The sequence below is a fragment of the Bactrocera tryoni genome, chromosome 2, assembly GCF_016617805.1.
Source record: "Bactrocera tryoni isolate S06 chromosome 2, CSIRO_BtryS06_freeze2, whole genome shotgun sequence".
Taxonomy (NCBI): Eukaryota; Metazoa; Arthropoda; class Insecta; order Diptera; family Tephritidae; genus Bactrocera; species Bactrocera tryoni.
In genome coordinates, this window is record NC_052500.1 from 44576179 (window position 1) to 44596965 (window position 20787).

At 32.8% G+C, this 20787-nt stretch overlaps 14 protein-coding genes and 3 pseudogenes across 14 annotated transcripts; 8 read left to right on the forward strand and 9 right to left on the reverse strand.

Moving 5' to 3' along the window:
- Positions 1-302: 302 nt before the first annotated feature.
- On the reverse strand, positions 303-814 carry LOC120767498 (histone H3). The gene has a single exon (XM_040093590.1). It carries the CDS (start codon positions 753-755, stop codon positions 345-347), a length of 411 nt encoding a protein of 136 aa, XP_039949524.1. The 5' UTR covers positions 756-814; the 3' UTR covers positions 303-344.
- Positions 815-2395: 1581 nt separating this feature from the next.
- On the forward strand, positions 2396-3186 carry LOC120767484 (histone H1-like). Its single transcript, XM_040093578.1, has one exon. The coding sequence runs from the start codon at positions 2436-2438 to the stop codon at positions 3156-3158; it is 723 nt and encodes a 240-aa protein (XP_039949512.1). The 5' UTR covers positions 2396-2435; the 3' UTR covers positions 3159-3186.
- A 505-nt stretch (positions 3187-3691) lies between these two features.
- On the reverse strand, positions 3692-4152 carry LOC120767517 (histone H2B). The gene has a single exon (XM_040093611.1). It carries the CDS (start codon positions 4108-4110, stop codon positions 3739-3741), a length of 372 nt encoding a protein of 123 aa, XP_039949545.1. The 5' UTR covers positions 4111-4152; the 3' UTR covers positions 3692-3738.
- Positions 4153-4318: 166 nt separating this feature from the next.
- LOC120767504 (histone H2A) lies at positions 4319-4839 on the forward strand. Its single transcript, XM_040093597.1, has one exon. The coding sequence runs from the start codon at positions 4407-4409 to the stop codon at positions 4779-4781; it is 375 nt and encodes a 124-aa protein (XP_039949531.1). The 5' UTR covers positions 4319-4406; the 3' UTR covers positions 4782-4839.
- Positions 4840-5269: 430 nt separating this feature from the next.
- LOC120767500 (histone H3) lies at positions 5270-5743 on the reverse strand. Its single transcript, XM_040093593.1, has one exon. The coding sequence runs from the start codon at positions 5720-5722 to the stop codon at positions 5312-5314; it is 411 nt and encodes a 136-aa protein (XP_039949527.1). The 5' UTR covers positions 5723-5743; the 3' UTR covers positions 5270-5311.
- Positions 5744-7367: 1624 nt separating this feature from the next.
- LOC120767489 lies at positions 7368-8135 on the forward strand (annotated as a pseudogene).
- Positions 8136-8661: 526 nt separating this feature from the next.
- Positions 8662-9123, reverse strand: LOC120767522 (histone H2B). Its single transcript, XM_040093616.1, has one exon. The coding sequence runs from the start codon at positions 9079-9081 to the stop codon at positions 8710-8712; it is 372 nt and encodes a 123-aa protein (XP_039949550.1). The 5' UTR covers positions 9082-9123; the 3' UTR covers positions 8662-8709.
- A 174-nt stretch (positions 9124-9297) lies between these two features.
- LOC120767507 (histone H2A) lies at positions 9298-9783 on the forward strand. The gene has a single exon (XM_040093600.1). The coding sequence runs from the start codon at positions 9386-9388 to the stop codon at positions 9758-9760; it is 375 nt and encodes a 124-aa protein (XP_039949534.1). The 5' UTR covers positions 9298-9385; the 3' UTR covers positions 9761-9783.
- Positions 9784-10249: 466 nt separating this feature from the next.
- On the reverse strand, positions 10250-10761 carry LOC120767496 (histone H3). Its single transcript, XM_040093588.1, has one exon. It carries the CDS (start codon positions 10700-10702, stop codon positions 10292-10294), a length of 411 nt encoding a protein of 136 aa, XP_039949522.1. The 5' UTR covers positions 10703-10761; the 3' UTR covers positions 10250-10291.
- A 1579-nt stretch (positions 10762-12340) lies between these two features.
- LOC120767492 lies at positions 12341-13132 on the forward strand (annotated as a pseudogene).
- A 505-nt stretch (positions 13133-13637) lies between these two features.
- LOC120767515 (histone H2B) lies at positions 13638-14099 on the reverse strand. Its single transcript, XM_040093608.1, has one exon. It carries the CDS (start codon positions 14055-14057, stop codon positions 13686-13688), a length of 372 nt encoding a protein of 123 aa, XP_039949542.1. The 5' UTR covers positions 14058-14099; the 3' UTR covers positions 13638-13685.
- Positions 14100-14273: 174 nt separating this feature from the next.
- LOC120767506 (histone H2A) lies at positions 14274-14759 on the forward strand. The gene has a single exon (XM_040093599.1). The coding sequence runs from the start codon at positions 14362-14364 to the stop codon at positions 14734-14736; it is 375 nt and encodes a 124-aa protein (XP_039949533.1). The 5' UTR covers positions 14274-14361; the 3' UTR covers positions 14737-14759.
- A 467-nt stretch (positions 14760-15226) lies between these two features.
- LOC120767497 (histone H3) lies at positions 15227-15738 on the reverse strand. The gene has a single exon (XM_040093589.1). The coding sequence runs from the start codon at positions 15677-15679 to the stop codon at positions 15269-15271; it is 411 nt and encodes a 136-aa protein (XP_039949523.1). The 5' UTR covers positions 15680-15738; the 3' UTR covers positions 15227-15268.
- Positions 15739-17317: 1579 nt separating this feature from the next.
- On the forward strand, positions 17318-18111 carry LOC120769520 (annotated as a pseudogene).
- A 505-nt stretch (positions 18112-18616) lies between these two features.
- Positions 18617-19078, reverse strand: LOC120767478 (histone H2B). The gene has a single exon (XM_040093568.1). The coding sequence runs from the start codon at positions 19034-19036 to the stop codon at positions 18665-18667; it is 372 nt and encodes a 123-aa protein (XP_039949502.1). The 5' UTR covers positions 19037-19078; the 3' UTR covers positions 18617-18664.
- A 174-nt stretch (positions 19079-19252) lies between these two features.
- On the forward strand, positions 19253-19740 carry LOC120767476 (histone H2A). Its single transcript, XM_040093566.1, has one exon. It carries the CDS (start codon positions 19341-19343, stop codon positions 19713-19715), a length of 375 nt encoding a protein of 124 aa, XP_039949500.1. The 5' UTR covers positions 19253-19340; the 3' UTR covers positions 19716-19740.
- A 458-nt stretch (positions 19741-20198) lies between these two features.
- On the reverse strand, positions 20199-20710 carry LOC120767474 (histone H3). The gene has a single exon (XM_040093563.1). It carries the CDS (start codon positions 20649-20651, stop codon positions 20241-20243), a length of 411 nt encoding a protein of 136 aa, XP_039949497.1. The 5' UTR covers positions 20652-20710; the 3' UTR covers positions 20199-20240.
- Positions 20711-20787: the final 77 nt, after the last annotated feature.

A 20787-nucleotide genomic window follows, 5' to 3' on the forward strand; every position in this document is an offset into this window, starting at 1 on the left:
TTAGATTCATACTCATGAATGTATAAGTAAAGTCATCTGGAGAGACAGCGTACGGTATAATACAGTAGGTAGATAATACTCGTAGCGAAAAAAACTTGATGGTGGTATACATGTACAGGTTCCGTGGATTCTATTCGGAATTTAATTTGTAAATTAATTTCTATCTACAGCATATACATAGTATATCATAAGATTTAAAGTTTTAATCTTTTGCTGAGAAATTGTGGTCCTGAAAAGGACCGTTTAAGTATTTATTTTTATCATTATATGTAAAATTTTGATCTTTCGTTGAGCAATTGTGGTCCTGAAAAGGACCGTTTGGATATTTATCTTCTTCAAATCAATTAAGCACGTTCTCCACGAATACGTCTGGCCAATTGAATATCTTTTGGCATAATTGTGACACGCTTTGCATGAATGGCGCACAAATTTGTATCCTCAAACAGACCAACCAAATATGCTTCACTTGCTTCCTGTAGAGCCATAACAGCAGAACTTTGGAAACGTAAATCTGTTTTGAAATCTTGAGCAATTTCTCGAACCAAACGTTGGAATGGCAATTTTCGGATTAATAATTCAGTACTTTTTTGGTAACGACGAATTTCTCGTAATGCAACTGTACCGGGGCGATAACGATGAGGTTTCTTTACACCACCAGTTGCCGGAGCACTTTTACGAGCTGCTTTGGTTGCCAATTGCTTGCGTGGTGCTTTACCACCAGTCGATTTACGGGCTGTTTGTTTTGTACGAGCCATTTTTTTTCACTGCACTTATTTAATTTTCACCTTAACTGAAAAGTCACTGCACTAATATATTTTACCACACACTAATAATTTGTGCACAAGTAATAAAATACTTCAGAACGTTTCAAAAGTTCATATTATCGGGGTGGATGAAGTCTTAACTATATTCATGTGTTAGAAAGAGATGAAATTTTCTGTATATAGGTAAGTCACAATGTTAGTTTTTGACTTTTGTATAAATACACGTGCAATAACTTAGTTCTCCAGAAATCTATAGAGCGTGCAGTGTTCGGCTAGTAAAAGTGTTAAAGTGTTAAAAGTGTAAAAGTTAAAAATGACTGGTCGCGGCAAAGGTGGAAAAGGCTTGGGTAAAGGTGGTGCTAAGCGTCATCGTAAAGTTTTACGTGATAACATCCAGGGAATCACTAAGCCTGCTATTCGGCGTTTGGCTCGTCGTGGAGGTGTAAAACGTATATCTGGTTTGATATATGAAGAAACTCGTGGAGTCTTAAAAGTATTTTTAGAGAATGTTATCCGTGATGCAGTTACCTATACTGAACACGCTAAAAGGAAGACAGTTACAGCAATGGATGTTGTATATGCTTTGAAGAGACAAGGACGTACCTTGTATGGATTCGGCGGTTAAACAATTTTCCTATCAAATATAAAAAAAAAAACAAAACGGTCCTTTTCAGGACCACGATATACAATTAAACGAAGATTCAAAATAATGATAAATTAACCGAAAAATAATAAATACATATCTAAAAGTAATTTTGTCACAATTCTTAATTTGCCTGTAGTTAGCATTCATTCCAATTTAATATTATTTATCAAATATCCAAATACATATGTATATATGTATATTGCATTCATATTATTTATGAGGAAGTATGTTGGAACGGAATATGAGAAATATAAAAATTACATTGTCTACGGACCTATGTATGTATGGATGTATACATATACATATGTATGGTAAGTAAGTTTAGTATAAAATTATTACTAATATAGGATTTGAGTAGAAATTTATCCGACAATATATTAGCAAATTGTGAATTGATCGCATAAAACCGCTTTTTGTTTTCATACTATTATTTTACTTCATTTAAATTGAAATGTGACTTTTTCATGTATATACTCTTGATAGTTAATGAATAACAACACAAGGGCCCTAACAATAACCTCACGTTATTTTTTTATTTTTTATTTATATTTATTTCTTAATGAAAACATCTTATTACTTCTTTAGATCATTGCTAATATAAATTATTTTAAATTTGTAAAATAATTTTAAGGTTTGATTTAAAAATAATTGAGAAAATTAAATTTAAAGAGGGAAATTTTGACTTTTATAGAGCAAAGTTTGGACAAAATTTCATTTTAAATGAAAAATATATACCGTAAAGAAATATGAGCATTAAAATATTAAAGCAACACATTTAGGCTATCAAACTGCGTATAAAATGGTTTCTTAAATTAAATATTTGATTTTTAGTAAATTAAATAAACTTAAAAGTTTGTCCGTTGGAGATGTTAAATTGCACTGGATCGTTCAATTTTGTTACTCATCTTTTCACCTCGCTTCTCAATTTAAGAAGGTATAGCAATTTAAAGGTATTACTTCATCTATAAATTAGTGCGTAAAGTGTGTATTTAATAAATACAAAATAAAAGTTTATAAAAGTGAAAATGTCTGAAGCAATTGCTGTTACGAATGTTAATTCTCCGGTAGCCGGATCTTCTGCTATTTCTGAGAAAAAAGTTGCTGCTAAAAAAGCTGTTAAGCCAAAAAAGCCTTCAGTCGCTCCTACTCATCCACCAACTCAACAAATGGTTGATGCATCAATTAAGAATTTAAAAGAACGTGGTGGCTCATCACTTTTAGCTATTAAAAAGTACATCAGTGCTACATACAAATGTGATGCTCAAAAATTAGCACCATTTATCAAGCGTTATTTGAAATCTGCTGTTACTAGTGGTAAATTAATTCAAACTAAAGGAAAGGGTGCATCTGGTTCTTTTAAATTATCAGTGGCTGCCAATAAATCAAGTAAATCTGGTGAAGGTAAATCGAAGTCAAAAGCGGTGAAATCCATTGAGAAGAAGCCCAAAAAGAAATCGGCAGATGGTGTGGCGTCAAAGAAGAAGGCAGCAGTTGGCGGTAAGAAAGCAAGTGGCGAAAAAAAAGTGAAGAAAACTGTTGCTAGCAAGAAAACAGCAGAGAAGAAAAAAAGTGAAAAGGCTAAAGCGAAGGATGCAAAAAAGACTGGATCTGTTAAAGCCAAACCAGCTAAAACTAAATCGACTCCAAATAAAGCAAAGGCGTTAAAAGCAAAAACACCTAGTGTTAAAACCAAGAAAGCCGCGGTCAATAAAAAGCCAGTCGCCAAGAAAGCGCCATCTAAAAAGTAAAGCCCAGGTAAAAGAAAAAAAACTATGTGGCAAATAAGAAATAAAATAAGCCCTTTTCAGGGCTACAAAAATGTTTAACATATCGATCAAAAATGGATTTTTAGCAAGAACATTAAAATAATTTTAATTATTAAATGAATTGATGATGATTGTGCACATATGTATTATGTGTTTTCATATATATCATTCAATGTATACAATAAAAATTACATATCATGTTTATATCTCAATTACATTATAAGTAAAACAGTTCATAAATAAAAAATGTACGTTTACAAAGGGTGACAATTAGATATTTATTTTATTTTATTTTCTTTGGAATTTCACAGCTGCTGGCATAATTAAGATTACCCTATACTAAATAGATTTGCAAAAAAAAACATGTGTACCATATTGCCCACGCTTACTCTATATTGAATAGTTTATTATGATAGTATTACCAGTGCCACAGTAACGCATGGCCAAATCTACTAGTACATATACTGTGTTTGTATACTCATAAATCATCTCTTTGTTAATTTATATGTTGTGGCCCTGAAAAGGGCCTTTTTGCTATTTTTTTTTTAATCATTTGAACAAATTACTTGGAACTTGTGTATTTAGTGACAGCTTTGGTACCTTCGCTCACAGCATGTTTGGCTAATTCACCAGGCAAAAGTAAACGTACAGCAGTTTGGATTTCGCGACTAGTGATAGTTGAACGTTTATTGTAATGAGCTAAACGCGATGCTTCGGCAGCGATACGCTCAAAAATATCATTTACAAAACTGTTCATGATACTCATGGCTTTTGATGAAATACCAGTATCAGGATGTACTTGCTTCAACACTTTATAAATGTAAATAGCATAACTTTCCTTCCTCTTGCGCTTCTTCTTCTTGTCGTTTTTAGTAATATTTTTTTGGGCCTTACCAGCCTTCTTTGCTGCTTTTCCACTAGTTTTAGGAGGCATGTTTTTTCTCACTTTACTTTTTCACTAACACTTTGCGAAATAAATTTTATACTCACAATAAAGCAGTTGCTTTAAAGTACATTTTTTCATATAAAGTATTCGCGAAGTCGATTAAAGGTGCACGACGAGTCACGAAGTTATGTCAATACACCTTAACTGTGAAATGAAAAAGTATATAAGCAGCGTTAGTATGTTGGAGGAATTTATATAAAGTGAGTGAATTGTGCAGTGTACATTGTGCAAGCTTGTAGTGATTCATATTTCCTTTTCGTGTGTTAACTAAATTATATTTAAAAATGTCTGGACGTGGTAAAGGTGGTAAAGTGAAGGGCAAGGCAAAGTCGCGTTCAAATCGTGCTGGTCTTCAATTTCCTGTCGGTCGTATACACCGTTTGTTGCGCAAAGGCAATTATGCTGAACGTGTTGGTGCTGGTGCTCCCGTATATTTAGCTGCTGTTATGGAATATTTGGCAGCTGAAGTTCTTGAATTGGCTGGTAATGCTGCCCGTGATAACAAAAAGACAAGAATTATTCCAAGACATTTACAATTGGCCATCCGTAATGATGAAGAATTGAATAAACTATTATCTGGAGTCACTATTGCTCAAGGTGGTGTTTTGCCAAATATTCAAGCTGTACTTTTACCAAAGAAGACTGAGAAAAAAGCATAAATTTCTATCTCGGAGAGACATATTATCTAAAAAAAGAATAAAACCGTCCTTTTCAGGACGACAAACTTTTATATTCAAAGAGGTTGATATTACTTTCAAAAAAACTACATATGTATTAGTAATAAAACTTGATTCGTTATATAAAACTGGTTGCATACGATACACATATAACAACAACAACAAATATTAGATTCATACTCATGAATGTATAAGTAAAGTCATCTGGAGAGACAGCGTACGGTATAATACAGTAGGTAGATAATACTCGTAGCGAAAAAAACTTGATGGTGGTATACATGTACAGGTTCCGTGGATTCTATTCGGAATTTAATTTGTAAATTAATTTCTATCTACAGCATATACATAGTATATCATAAGATTTAAAGTTTTAATCTTTTGCTGAGAAATTGTGGTCCTGAAAAGGACCGTTTAAGTATTTATTTTTATCATTATATGTAAAATTTTGATCTTTCGTTGAGCAATTGTGGTCCTGAAAAGGACCGTTTGGATATTTATCTTCTTCAAATCAATTAAGCACGTTCTCCACGAATACGTCTGGCCAATTGAATATCTTTTGGCATAATTGTGACACGCTTTGCATGAATGGCGCACAAATTTGTATCCTCAAACAGACCAACCAAATATGCTTCACTTGCTTCCTGTAGAGCCATAACAGCAGAACTTTGGAAACGTAAATCTGTTTTGAAATCTTGAGCAATTTCTCGAACCAAACGTTGGAATGGCAATTTTCGGATTAATAATTCAGTACTTTTTTGGTAACGACGAATTTCTCGTAATGCAACTGTACCGGGGCGATAACGATGAGGTTTCTTTACACCACCAGTTGCCGGAGCACTTTTACGAGCTGCTTTGGTTGCCAATTGCTTGCGTGGTGCTTTACCACCAGTCGATTTACGGGCTGTTTGTTTTGTACGAGCCATTTTTTTCACTGCACTTATTTAATTTTCACCTTAACTGAAAAGTCACTGCACTAATATATTTTACCACACACTAATAATTTGTGCACAAGTAATAAAATACTTCAGAACGTTCATATTACTTCAAAAGTTCATATTATCGGGGTGGATGAAGTCTTAACTATATTCATGTGTTAGAAAGAGATGAAATTTTCTGTATATAGGTAAGTCACAATGTTAGTTGTTGACTTTTGTATAAATACACGTGCAATAACTTAGTTCTCCAGAAATCTATAGAGCGTGCAGTGTTCGGCTAGTAAAAGTGTTAAAGTGTTAAAAGTGTAAAAGTTAAAAATGACTGGTCGCGGCAAAGGTGGAAAAGGCTTGGGTAAAGGTGGTGCTAAGCGTCATCGTAAAGTTTTACGTGATAACATCCAGGGAATCACTAAGCCTGCTATTCGGCGTTTGGCTCGTCGTGGAGGTGTAAAACGTATATCTGGTTTGATATATGAAGAAACTCGTGGAGTCTTAAAAGTATTTTTAGAGAATGTTATCCGTGATGCAGTTACCTATACTGAACACGCTAAAAGGAAGACAGTTACAGCAATGGATGTTGTATATGCTTTGAAGAGACAAGGACGTACCTTGTATGGATTCGGCGGTTAAACAATTTTCCTATCAAATATAAAAAAAAAAAAAAACGGTCCTTTTCAGGACCACGATATACAATTAAACGAAGATTCAAAATAATGATAAATTAACCGAAAAATAATAAATACATATCTAAAAGTAATTTTGTCACAATTCTTAATTTGCCTGTAGTTAGCATTCATTCCAATTTAATATTATTTATCAAATATCCAAATACATATGTATATATGTATATTGCATTCATATTATTTATGAGGAAGTATGTTGGAACGGAATATGAGTAAATATAAAAATTACATTGTCTACGGACCTATGTATGTATGGATGTATACATATACATATGTATGGTAAGTAAGTTTAGTATAAAATTATTACTAATATAGGATTTGAGTAGAAATTTATCCGACAATATATTAGCAAATTGTGAATTGATCGCATAAAACCGCTTTTTGTTTTCATACTATTATTTTACTTCATTTAAATTGAAATGTGACTTTTTCATGTATATACTCTTGATAGTTAATGAATAACAACACAAGGGCCCTAACAATAACCTCACGTTATTTTTTTATTTTTTATTTATATTTATTTCTTAATGAAAACATCTTATTACTTCTTTAGATCATTGCTAATATAAATTATTTTAAATTTGTAAAATAATTTTAAGGTTTGATTTAAAAATAATTGAGAAAATTAAATTTAAAGAGGGAAATTTTGACTTTTATAGAGCAAAGTTTGGACAAAATTTCATTTTAAATGAAAAATATATACCGTAAAGAAATATGAGCATTAAAATATTAAAGCAACACATTTAGGCTATCAAACTGCGTATAAAATGGTTTCTTAAATTAAATATTTGATTTTTAGTAAATTAAATAAACTTAAAAGTTTGTCCGTTGGAGATGTTAAATTGCACTGGATCGTTCAATTTTGTTACTCATCTTTTCACCTCGCTTCTCAATTTAAGAAGGTATAGCAATTTAAAGGTATTACTTCATCTATAAATTAGTGCGTAAAGTGTGTATTTAATAAATACAAAATAAAAGTTTATAAAAGTGAAAATGTCTGAAGCAATTGCTGTTACGAATGTTAATTCTCCGGTAGCCGGATCTTCTGCTATTTCTGAGAAAAAAGTTGCTGCTAAAAAAGCTGTTAAGCCAAAAAAGCCTTCAGTCGCTCCTACTCATCCACCAACTCAACAAATGGTTGATGCATCAATTAAGAATTTAAAAGAACGTGGTGGCTCATCACTTTTAGCTATTAAAAAGTACATCAGTGCTACATACAAATGTGATGCTCAAAAATTAGCACCATTTATCAAGCGTTATTTGAAATCTGCTGTTACTAGTGGTAAATTAATTCAAACTAAAGGAAAGGGTGCATCTGGTTCTTTTAAATTATCAGTGGCTGCCAATAAATCAAGTAAATCTGGTGAAGGTAAATCGAAGTCAAAAGCGGTGAAATCCATTGAGAAGAAGCCCAAAAAGAAATCGGCAGATGGTGTGGCGTCAAAGAAGAAGGCAGCAGTTGGCGGTAAGAAAGCAAGTGGCGAAAAAAAAAGTGAAGAAAACTGTTGCTAGCAAGAAAACAGCAGAGAAGAAAAAAAGTGAAAAGGCTAAAGCGAAGGATGCAAAAAAGACTGGATCTGTTAAAGCCAAACCAGCTAAAACTAAATCGACTCCAAATAAAGCAAAGGCGTTAAAAGCAAAAACACCTAGTGTTAAAACCAAGAAAGCCGCGGTCAATAAAAAGCCAGTCGCCAAGAAAGCGCCATCTAAAAAGTAAAGCCCAGGTAAAAGAAAAAAACTATGTGGCAAATAAGAAATAAAATAAGCCCTTTTCAGGGCTACAAAAATGTTTAACATATCGATCAAAAATGGATTTTTAGCAAGAACATTAAAATAATTTTAATTATTAAATGAATTGATGATGATTGTGCACATATGTATTATGTGTTTTCATATATATCATTCAATGTATACAATAAAAATTACATATCATGTTTATATCTCAATTACATTATAAGTAAAACAGTTCATAAATAAAAAATGTACGTTTACAAAGGGTGACAATTAGATATTTATTTTATTTTATTTTCTTTGGAATTTCACAGCTGCTGGCATAATTAAGATTACCCTATACTAAATAGATTTGCAAAAAAAAACATGTGTATTGCCCACGCTTACTCTATATTGAATAGTTTATTATGATAGTATTACCAGTGCCACAGTAACGCATGGCCAAATCTACTAGTACATATACTGTGTTTGTATACTCATAAATCATCTCTTTGTTAATTTATATGTTGTGGCCCTGAAAAGGGCCTTTTTGCTATTTTTTTTTTTAATCATTTGAACAAATTACTTGGAACTTGTGTATTTAGTGACAGCTTTGGTACCTTCGCTCACAGCATGTTTGGCTAATTCACCAGGCAAAAGTAAACGTACAGCAGTTTGGATTTCGCGACTAGTGATAGTTGAACGTTTATTGTAATGAGCTAAACGCGATGCTTCGGCAGCGATACGCTCAAAAATATCATTTACAAAACTGTTCATGATACTCATGGCTTTTGATGAAATACCAGTATCAGGATGTACTTGCTTCAACACTTTATAAATGTAAATAGCATAACTTTCCTTCCTCTTGCGCTTCTTCTTCTTGTCGTTTTTAGTAATATTTTTTTGGGCCTTACCAGCCTTCTTTGCTGCTTTTCCACTAGTTTTAGGAGGCATGTTTTTTCTCACTTTACTTTTTCACTAACACTTTGCGAAATAAATTTTATACTCACAATAAAGCAGTTGCTTTAAAGTACATTTTTTCATATAAAGTATTCGCGAAGTCGATTAAAGGTGCACGTGAAGACGACGAGTCACGAAGTTATGTCAATACACCTTAACTGTGAAATGAAAAAGTATATAAGCAGCGTTAGTATGTTGGAGGAATTTATATAAAGTGAGTGAATTGTGCAGTGTACATTGTGCAAGCTTGTAGTGATTCATATTTCCTTTTCGTGTGTTAACTAAATTATATTTAAAAATGTCTGGACGTGGTAAAGGTGGTAAAGTGAAGGGCAAGGCAAAGTCGCGTTCAAATCGTGCTGGTCTTCAATTTCCTGTCGGTCGTATACACCGTTTGTTGCGCAAAGGCAATTATGCTGAACGTGTTGGTGCTGGTGCTCCCGTATATTTAGCTGCTGTTATGGAATATTTGGCAGCTGAAGTTCTTGAATTGGCTGGTAATGCTGCCCGTGATAACAAAAAGACAAGAATTATTCCAAGACATTTACAATTGGCCATCCGTAATGATGAAGAATTGAATAAACTATTATCTGGAGTCACTATTGCTCAAGGTGGTGTTTTGCCAAATATTCAAGCTGTACTTTTACCAAAGAAGACTGAGAAAAAAGCATAAATTTCTATCTCGGAGAGACATATTATCTAAAAAAAAGAATAAAACCGTCCTTTTCAGGACGACAAACTTTTATATTCAAAGAGGTTGATATTACTTTCAAAAAAACTACATATGTATTAGTAATAAAACTTGATTCGTTATATAAAACTGGTTGCATACGATACACATATAACAACAACAACAAATATTAGATTCATACTCATGAATGTATAAGTAAAGTCATCTGGAGAGACAGCGTACGGTATAATACAGTAGGTAGATAATACTCGTAGCGAAAAAAACTTGATGGTGGTATACATGTACAGGTTCCGTGGATTCTATTCGGAATTTAATTTGTAAATTAATTTCTATCTACAGCATATACATAGTATATCATAAGATTTAAAGTTTTAATCTTTTGCTGAGAAATTGTGGTCCTGAAAAGGACCGTTTAAGTATTTATTTTTATCATTATATGTAAAATTTTGATCTTTCGTTGAGCAATTGTGGTCCTGAAAAGGACCGTTTGGATATTTATCTTCTTCAAATCAATTAAGCACGTTCTCCACGAATACGTCTGGCCAATTGAATATCTTTTGGCATAATTGTGACACGCTTTGCATGAATGGCGCACAAATTTGTATCCTCAAACAGACCAACCAAATATGCTTCACTTGCTTCCTGTAGAGCCATAACAGCAGAACTTTGGAAACGTAAATCTGTTTTGAAATCTTGAGCAATTTCTCGAACCAAACGTTGGAATGGCAATTTTCGGATTAATAATTCAGTACTTTTTTGGTAACGACGAATTTCTCGTAATGCAACTGTACCGGGGCGATAACGATGAGGTTTCTTTACACCACCAGTTGCCGGAGCACTTTTACGAGCTGCTTTGGTTGCCAATTGCTTGCGTGGTGCTTTACCACCAGTCGATTTACGGGCTGTTTGTTTTGTACGAGCCATTTTTTTTCACTGCACTTATTTAATTTTCACCTTAACTGAAAAGTCACTGCACTAATATATTTTACCACACACTAATAATTTGTGCACAAGTAATAAAATACTTCAGAACGTTTCAAAAGTTCATATTATCGGGGTGGATGAAGTCTTAACTATATTCATGTGTTAGAAAGAGATGAAATTTTCTGTATATAGGTAAGTCACAATGTTAGTTGTTGACTTTTGTATAAATACACGTGCAATAACTTAGTTCTCCAGAAATCTATAGAGCGTGCAGTGTTCGGCTAGTAAAAGTGTTAAAGTGTTAAAAGTGTAAAAGTTAAAAATGACTGGTCGCGGCAAAGGTGGAAAAGGCTTGGGTAAAGGTGGTGCTAAGCGTCATCGTAAAGTTTTACGTGATAACATCCAGGGAATCACTAAGCCTGCTATTCGGCGTTTGGCTCGTCGTGGAGGTGTAAAACGTATATCTGGTTTGATATATGAAGAAACTCGTGGAGTCTTAAAAGTATTTTTAGAGAATGTTATCCGTGATGCAGTTACCTATACTGAACACGCTAAAAGGAAGACAGTTACAGCAATGGATGTTGTATATGCTTTGAAGAGACAAGGACGTACCTTGTATGGATTCGGCGGTTAAACAATTTTCCTATCAAATATAAAAAAAAAACAAAACGGTCCTTTTCAGGACCACGATATACAATTAAACGAAGATTCAAAATAATGATAAATTAACCGAAAAATAATAAATACATATCTAAAAGTAATTTTGTCACAATTCTTAATTTGCCTGTAGTTAGCATTCATTCCAATTTAATATTATTTATCAAATATCCAAATACATATGTATATATGTATATTGCATTCATATTATTTATGAGGAAGTATGTTGGAACGGAATATGAGTAAATATAAAAATTACATTGTCTACGGACCTATGTATGTATGGATGTATACATATACATATGTATGGTAAGTAAGTTTAGTATAAAATTATTACTAATATAGGATTTGAGTAGAAATTTATCCGACAATATATTAGCAAATTGTGAATTGATCGCATAAAACCGCTTTTTGTTTTCATACTATTATTTTACTTCATTTAAATTGAAATGTGACTTTTTCATGTATATACTCTTGATAGTTAATGAATAACAACACAAGGGCCCTAACAATAACCTCACGTTATTTTTTTATTTTTTATTTATATTTATTTCTTAATGAAAACATCTTATTACTTCTTTAGATCATTGCTAATATAAATTATTTTGAATTTGTAAAATAATTTTAAGGTTTGATTTAAAAATAATTGAGAAAATTAAATTTAAAGAGGGAAATTTTGACTTTTATAGAGCAAAGTTTGGACAAAATTTCATTTTAAATGAAAAATATATACCGTAAAGAAATATGAGCATTAAAATATTAAAGCAACACATTTAGGCTATCAAACTGCGTATAAAATGGTTTCTTAAATTAAATATTTGATTTTTAGTAAATTAAATAAACTTAAAAGTTTGTCCGTTGGAGATGTTAAATTGCACTGGATCGTTCAATTTTGTTACTCATCTTTTCACCTCGCTTCTCAATTTAAGAAGGTATAGCAATTTAAAGGTATTACTTCATCTATAAATTAGTGCGTAAAGTGTGTATTTAATAAATACAAAATAAAAGTTTATAAAAGTGAAAATGTCTGAAGCAATTGCTGTTACGAATGTTAATTCTCCGGTAGCCGGATCTTCTGCTATTTCTGAGAAAAAAGTTGCTGCTAAAAAAGCTGTTAAGCCAAAAAAGCCTTCAGTCGCTCCTACTCATCCACCAACTCAACAAATGGTTGATGCATCAATTAAGAATTTAAAAGAACGTGGTGGCTCATCACTTTTAGCTATTAAAAAGTACATCAGTGCTACATACAAATGTGATGCTCAAAAATTAGCACCATTTATCAAGCGTTATTTGAAATCTGCTGTTACTAGTGGTAAATTAATTCAAACTAAAGGAAAGGGTGCATCTGGTTCTTTTAAATTATCAGTGGCTGCCAATAAATCAAGTAAATCTGGTGAAGGTAAATCGAAGTCAAAAGCGGTGAAATCCATTGAGAAGAAGCCCAAAAAGAAATCGGCAGATGGTGTGGCGTCAAAGAAGAAGGCAGCAGTTGGCGGTAAGAAAGCAAGTGGCGAAAAAAAGTGAAGAAAACTGTTGCTAGCAAGAAAACAGCAGAGAAGAAAAAAAGTGAAAAGGCTAAAGCGAAGGATGCAAAAAAGACTGGATCTGTTAAAGCCAAACCAGCTAAAGCTAAATCGACTCCAAATAAAGCAAAGGCGTTAAAAGCAAAAACACCTAGTGTTAAAACCAAGAAAGCCGCGGTCAATAAAAAGCCAGTCGCCAAGAAAGCGCCATCTAAAAAGTAAAGCCCAGGTAAAAGAAAAAAAACTATGTGGCAAATAAGAAATAAAATAAGCCCTTTTCAGGGCTACAAAAATGTTTAACATATCGATCAAAAATGGATTTTTAGCAAGAACATTAAAATAATTTTAATTATTAAATGAATTGATGATGATTGTGCACATATGTATTATGTGTTTTCATATATATCATTCAATGTATACAATAAAAATTACATATCATGTTTATATCTCAATTACATTATAAGTAAAACAGTTCATAAATAAAAAATGTACGTTTACAAAGGGTGACAATTAGATATTTATTTTATTTTATTTTCTTTGGAATTTCACAGCTGCTGGCATAATTAAGATTACCCTATACTAAATAGATTTGCAAAAAAAAACATGTGTACCATATTGCCCACGCTTACTCTATATTGAATAGTTTATTATGATAGTATTACCAGTGCCACAGTAACGCATGGCCAAATCTACTAGTACATATACTGTGTTTGTATACTCATAAATCATCTCTTTGTTAATTTATATGTTGTGGCCCTGAAAAGGGCCTTTTTGCTATTTTTTTTTTTAATCATTTGAACAAATTACTTGGAACTTGTGTATTTAGTGACAGCTTTGGTACCTTCGCTCACAGCATGTTTGGCTAATTCACCAGGCAAAAGTAAACGTACAGCAGTTTGGATTTCGCGACTAGTGATAGTTGAACGTTTATTGTAATGAGCTAAACGCGATGCTTCGGCAGCGATACGCTCAAAAATATCATTTACAAAACTGTTCATGATACTCATGGCTTTTGATGAAATACCAGTATCAGGATGTACTTGCTTCAACACTTTATAAATGTAAATAGCATAACTTTCCTTCCTCTTGCGCTTCTTCTTCTTGTCGTTTTTAGTAATATTTTTTTGGGCCTTACCAGCCTTCTTTGCTGCTTTTCCACTAGTTTTAGGAGGCATGTTTTTTCTCACTTTACTTTTTCACTAACACTTTGCGAAATAAATTTTATACTCACAATAAAGCAGTTGCTTTAAAGTACATTTTTTCATATAAAGTATTCGCGAAGTCGATTAAAGGTGCACGTGAAGATGACGAGTCACGAAGTTATGTCAATACACCTTAACTGTGAAATGAAAAAGTATATAAGCAGCGTTAGTATGTTGGAGGAATTTATATAAAGTGAGTGAATTGTGCAGTGTACATTGTGCAAGCTTGTAGTGATTCATATTTCCTTTTCGTGTGTTAACTAAATTATATTTAAAAATGTCTGGACGTGGTAAAGGTGGTAAAGTGAAGGGCAAGGCAAAGTCGCGTTCAAATCGTGCTGGTCTTCAATTTCCTGTCGGTCGTATACACCGTTTGTTGCGCAAAGGCAATTATGCTGAACGTGTTGGTGCTGGTGCTCCCGTATATTTAGCTGCTGTTATGGAATATTTGGCAGCTGAAGTTCTTGAATTGGCTGGTAATGCTGCCCGTGATAACAAAAAGACAAGAATTATTCCAAGACATTTACAATTGGCCATCCGTAATGATGAAGAATTGAATAAACTATTATCTGGAGTCACTATTGCTCAAGGTGGTGTTTTGCCAAATATTCAAGCTGTACTTTTACCAAAGAAGACTGAGAAAAAAGCATAAATTTCTATCTCGGAGAGACATATTATCTAAAAAAAAGAATAAAACCGTCCTTTTCAGGACGACAAACTTTTATATTCAAAGAGGTTGATATTACTTTCAAAAAAAACTACATATGTATTAGTAATAAAACTTGATTCGTTATATAAAACTGGTTGCATACGATACACATATAACAACAACAACAAATATTAGATTCATACTCATGAATGTATAAGTAAAGTCATCTGGAGAGACAGCGTACGGTATAATACAGTAGGTAGATAATACTCGTAGCGAAAAAAACTTGATGGTGGTATACATGTACAGGTTCCGTGGATTCTATTCGGAATTTAATTTGTAAATTAATTTCTATCTACAGCATATACATAGTATATCATAAGATTTAAAGTTTTAATCTTTTGCTGAGAAATTGTGGTCCTGAAAAGGACCGTTTAAGTATTTATTTTTATCATTATATGTAAAATTTTGATCTTTCGTTGAGCAATTGTGGTCCTGAAAAGGACCGTTTGGATATTTATCTTCTTCAAATCAATTAAGCACGTTCTCCACGAATACGTCTGGCCAATTGAATATCTTTTGGCATAATTGTGACACGCTTTGCATGAATGGCGCACAAATTTGTATCCTCAAACAGACCAACCAAATATGCTTCACTTGCTTCCTGTAGAGCCATAACAGCAGAACTTTGGAAACGTAAATCTGTTTTGAAATCTTGAGCAATTTCTCGAACCAAACGTTGGAATGGCAATTTTCGGATTAATAATTCAGTACTTTTTTGGTAACGACGAATTTCTCGTAATGCAACTGTACCGGGGCGATAACGATGAGGTTTCTTTACACCACCAGTTGCCGGAGCACTTTTACGAGCTGCTTTGGTTGCCAATTGCTTGCGTGGTGCTTTACCACCAGTCGATTTACGGGCTGTTTGTTTTGTACGAGCCATTTTTTTTCACTGCACTTATTTAATTTTCACCTTAACTGAAAAGTCACTGCACTAATATATTTTACCACACACTAATAATTTGTGCACAAGTAATAAAATACTTCAGAACGTTTCAAAAGTTCATATTATCGGGGTGGATGAAGTCTTAACTATATTCATGTGTTAGAAAGAGATGAAATTTTCTGTATATAGGTAAGTCACAATGTTAGTTTTTGACTTTTGTATAAATACACGTGCAATAACTTAGTTCTCCAGAAATCTATAGAGCGTGCAGTGTTCGGCTAGTAAAAGTGTTAAAGTGTTAAAAGTGTAAAAGTTAAAAATGACTGGTCGCGGCAAAGGTGGAAAAGGCTTGGGTAAAGGTGGTGCTAAGCGTCATCGTAAAGTTTTACGTGATAACATCCAGGGAATCACTAAGCCTGCTATTCGGCGTTTGGCTCGTCGTGGAGGTGTAAAACGTATATCTGGTTTGATATATGAAGAAACTCGTGGAGTCTTAAAAGTATTTTTAGAGAATGTTATCCGTGATGCAGTTACCTATACTGAACACGCTAAAAGGAAGACAGTTACAGCAATGGATGTTGTATATGCTTTGAAGAGACAAGGACGTACCTTGTATGGATTCGGCGGTTAAACAATTTTCCTATCAAATATAAAAAAAAAACAAAACGGTCCTTTTCAGGACCACGATATACAATTAAACGAAGATTCAAAATAATGATAAATTAACCGAAAAATAATAAATACATATCTAAAAGTAATTTTGTCACAATTCTTAATTTGCCTGTAGTTAGCATTCATTCCAATTTAATATTATTTATCAAATATCCAAATACATATGTATATATGTATATTGCATTCATATTATTTATGAGGAAGTATGTTGGAACGGAATATGAGTAAATATAAAAATTACATTGTCTACGGACCTATGTATGTATGGATGTATACATATACATATGTATGGTAAGTAAGTTTAGTATAAAATTATTACTAATATAGGATTTGAGTAGAAATTTATCCGACAATATATTAGCAAATTGTGAATTGATCGCATAAAACCGCTTTTTGTTTTCATACTATTATTTTACTTCATTTAAATTGAAATGTGACTTTTTCATGTATATACTCTTGATAGTTAATGAATAACAACACAAGGGCCCTAACAATAACCTCACGTTATTTTTTTATTTTTTATTTATATTTATTTCTTAATGAAAACATCTTATTACTTCTTTAGATCATTGCTAATATAAATTATTTTAAATTTGTAAAATAATTTTAAGGTTTGATTTAAAAATAATTGAGAAAATTAAATTTAAAGAGGGAAATTTTGACTTTTATAGAGCAAAGTTTGGACAAAATTTCATTTTAAATGAAAAATATATACCGTAAAGAAATATGAGCATTAAAATATTAAAGCAACACATTTAGGCTATCAAACTGCGTATAAAATGGTTTCTTAAATTAAATATTTGATTTTTAGTAAATTAAATAAACTTAAAAGTTTGTCCGTTGGAGATGTTAAATTGCACTGGATCGTTCAATTTTGTTACTCATCTTTTCACCTCGCTTCTCAATTTAAGAAGGTATAGCAATTTAAAGGTATTACTTCATCTATAAATTAGTGCGTAAAGTGTGTATTTAATAAATACAAAATAAAAGTTTATAAAAGTGAAAATGTCTGAAGCAATTGCTGTTACGAATGTTAATTCTCCGGTAGCCGGATCTTCTGCTATTTCTGAGAAAAAAGTTGCTGCTAAAAAAGCTGTTAAGCCAAAAAAGCCTTCAGTCGCTCCTACTCATCCACCAACTCAACAAATGGTTGATGCATCAATTAAGAATTTAAAAGAACGTGGTGGCTCATCACTTTTAGCTATTAAAAAGTACATCAGTGCTACATACAAATGTGATGCTCAAAAATTAGCACCATTTATCAAGCGTTATTTGAAATCTGCTGTTACTAGTGGTAAATTAATTCAAACTAAAGGAAAGGGTGCATCTGGTTCTTTTAAATTATCAGTGGCTGCCAATAAATCAAGTAAATCTGGTGAAGGTAAATCGAAGTCAAAAGCGGTTGAAATCCATTGAGAAGAAGCCCAAAAAGAAATCGGCAGATGGTGTGGCGTCAAAGAAGAAGGCAGCAGTTGGCGGTAAGAAAGCAAGTGGCGAAAAAAAAGTGAAGAAAACTGTTGCTAGCAAGAAAACAGCAGAGAAGAAAAAAAGTGAAAAGGCTAAAGCGAAGGATGCAAAAAAGACTGGATCTGTTAAAGCCAAACCAGCTAAAACTAAATCGACTCCAAATAAAGCAAAGGCGTTAAAAGCAAAAACACCTAGTGTTAAAACCAAGAAAGCCGCGGTCAATAAAAAGCCAGTCGCCAAGAAAGCGCCATCTAAAAAGTAAAGCCCAGGTAAAAGAAAAAAAACTATGTGGCAAATAAGAAATAAAATAAGCCCTTTTCAGGGCTACAAAAATGTTTAACATATCGATCAAAAATGGATTTTTAGCAAGAACATTAAAATAATTTTAATTATTAAATGAATTGATGATGATTGTGCACATATGTATTATGTGTTTTCATATATATCATTCAATGTATACAATAAAAATTACATATCATGTTTATATCTCAATTACATTATAAGTAAAACAGTTCATAAATAAAAAATGTACGTTTACAAAGGGTGACAATTAGATATTTATTTTATTTTATTTTCTTTGGAATTTCACAGCTGCTGGCATAATTAAGATTACCCTATACTAAATAGATTTGCAAAAAAAAACATGTGTACCATATTGCCCACGCTTACTCTATATTGAATAGTTTATTATGATAGTATTACCAGTGCCACAGTAACGCATGGCCAAATCTACTAGTACATATACTGTGTTTGTATACTCATAAATCATCTCTTTGTTAATTTATATGTTGTGGCCCTGAAAAGGGCCTTTTTGCTATTTTTTTTTTTAATCATTTGAACAAATTACTTGGAACTTGTGTATTTAGTGACAGCTTTGGTACCTTCGCTCACAGCATGTTTGGCTAATTCACCAGGCAAAAGTAAACGTACAGCAGTTTGGATTTCGCGACTAGTGATAGTTGAACGTTTATTGTAATGAGCTAAACGCGATGCTTCGGCAGCGATACGCTCAAAAATATCATTTACAAAACTGTTCATGATACTCATGGCTTTTGATGAAATACCAGTATCAGGATGTACTTGCTTCAACACTTTATAAATGTAAATAGCATAACTTTCCTTCCTCTTGCGCTTCTTCTTCTTGTCGTTTTTAGTAATATTTTTTTGGGCCTTACCAGCCTTCTTTGCTGCTTTTCCACTAGTTTTAGGAGGCATGTTTTTTCTCACTTTACTTTTTCACTAACACTTTGCGAAATAAATTTTATACTCACAATAAAGCAGTTGCTTTAAAGTACATTTTTTCATATAAAGTATTCGCGAAGTCGATTAAAGGTGCACGTGAAGATGACGAGTCACGAAGTTATGTCAATACACCTTAACTGTGAAATGAAAAAGTATATAAGCAGCGTTAGTATGTTGGAGGAATTTATATAAAGTGAGTGAATTGTGCAGTGTACATTGTGCAAGCTTGTAGTGATTCATATTTCCTTTTCGTGTGTTAACTAAATTATATTTAAAAATGTCTGGACGTGGTAAAGGTGGTAAAGTGAAGGGCAAGGCAAAGTCGCGTTCAAATCGTGCTGGTCTTCAATTTCCTGTCGGTCGTATACACCGTTTGTTGCGCAAAGGCAATTATGCTGAACGTGTTGGTGCTGGTGCTCCCGTATATTTAGCTGCTGTTATGGAATATTTGGCAGCTGAAGTTCTTGAATTGGCTGGTAATGCTGCCCGTGATAACAAAAAGACAAGAATTATTCCAAGACATTTACAATTGGCCATCCGTAATGATGAAGAATTGAATAAACTATTATCTGGAGTCACTATTGCTCAAGGTGGTGTTTTGCCAAATATTCAAGCTGTACTTTTACCAAAGAAGACTGAGAAAAAAGCATAAATTTCTATCTCGGAGAGACATATTATCTAAAAAAGAATAAAACCGTCCTTTTCAGGACGACAAACTTTATATTCAAAGAGGTTGATATTACTTTCAAAAAAACTACATATGTATTAGTAATAAAACTTGATTCGTTATATAAAACTGGTTGCATACGATACACATATAACAACAACAACAAATATTAGATTCATACTCATGAATGTATAAGTAAAGTCATCTGGAGAGACAGCGTACGGTATAATACAGTAGGTAGATAATACTCGTAGCGAAAAAAACTTGGTGGTATACATGTACAGGTTCCGTGGATTCTATTCGGAATTTAATTTGTAAATTAATTTCTATCTACAGCATATACATAGTATATCATAAGATTTAAAGTTTTAATCTTTTGCTGAGAAATTGTGGTCCTGAAAAGGACCGTTTAAGTATTTATTTTTATCATTATATGTAAAATTTTGATCTTTCGTTGAGCAATTGTGGTCCTGAAAAGGACCGTTTGGATATTTATCTTCTTCAAATCAATTAAGCACGTTCTCCACGAATACGTCTGGCCAATTGAATATCTTTTGGCATAATTGTGACACGCTTTGCATGAATGGCGCACAAATTTGTATCCTCAAACAGACCAACCAAATATGCTTCACTTGCTTCCTGTAGAGCCATAACAGCAGAACTTTGGAAACGTAAATCTGTTTTGAAATCTTGAGCAATTTCTCGAACCAAACGTTGGAATGGCAATTTTCGGATTAATAATTCAGTACTTTTTTGGTAACGACGAATTTCTCGTAATGCAACTGTACCGGGGCGATAACGATGAGGTTTCTTTACACCACCAGTTGCCGGAGCACTTTTACGAGCTGCTTTGGTTGCCAATTGCTTGCGTGGTGCTTTACCACCAGTCGATTTACGGGCTGTTTGTTTTGTACGAGCCATTTTTTTTCACTGCACTTATTTAATTTTCACCTTAACTGAAAAGTCACTGCACTAATATATTTTACCACACACTAATAATTTGTGCACAAGTAATAAAATACTTCAGAACGTTTCAAAAGTTCATATTATCGGGGTG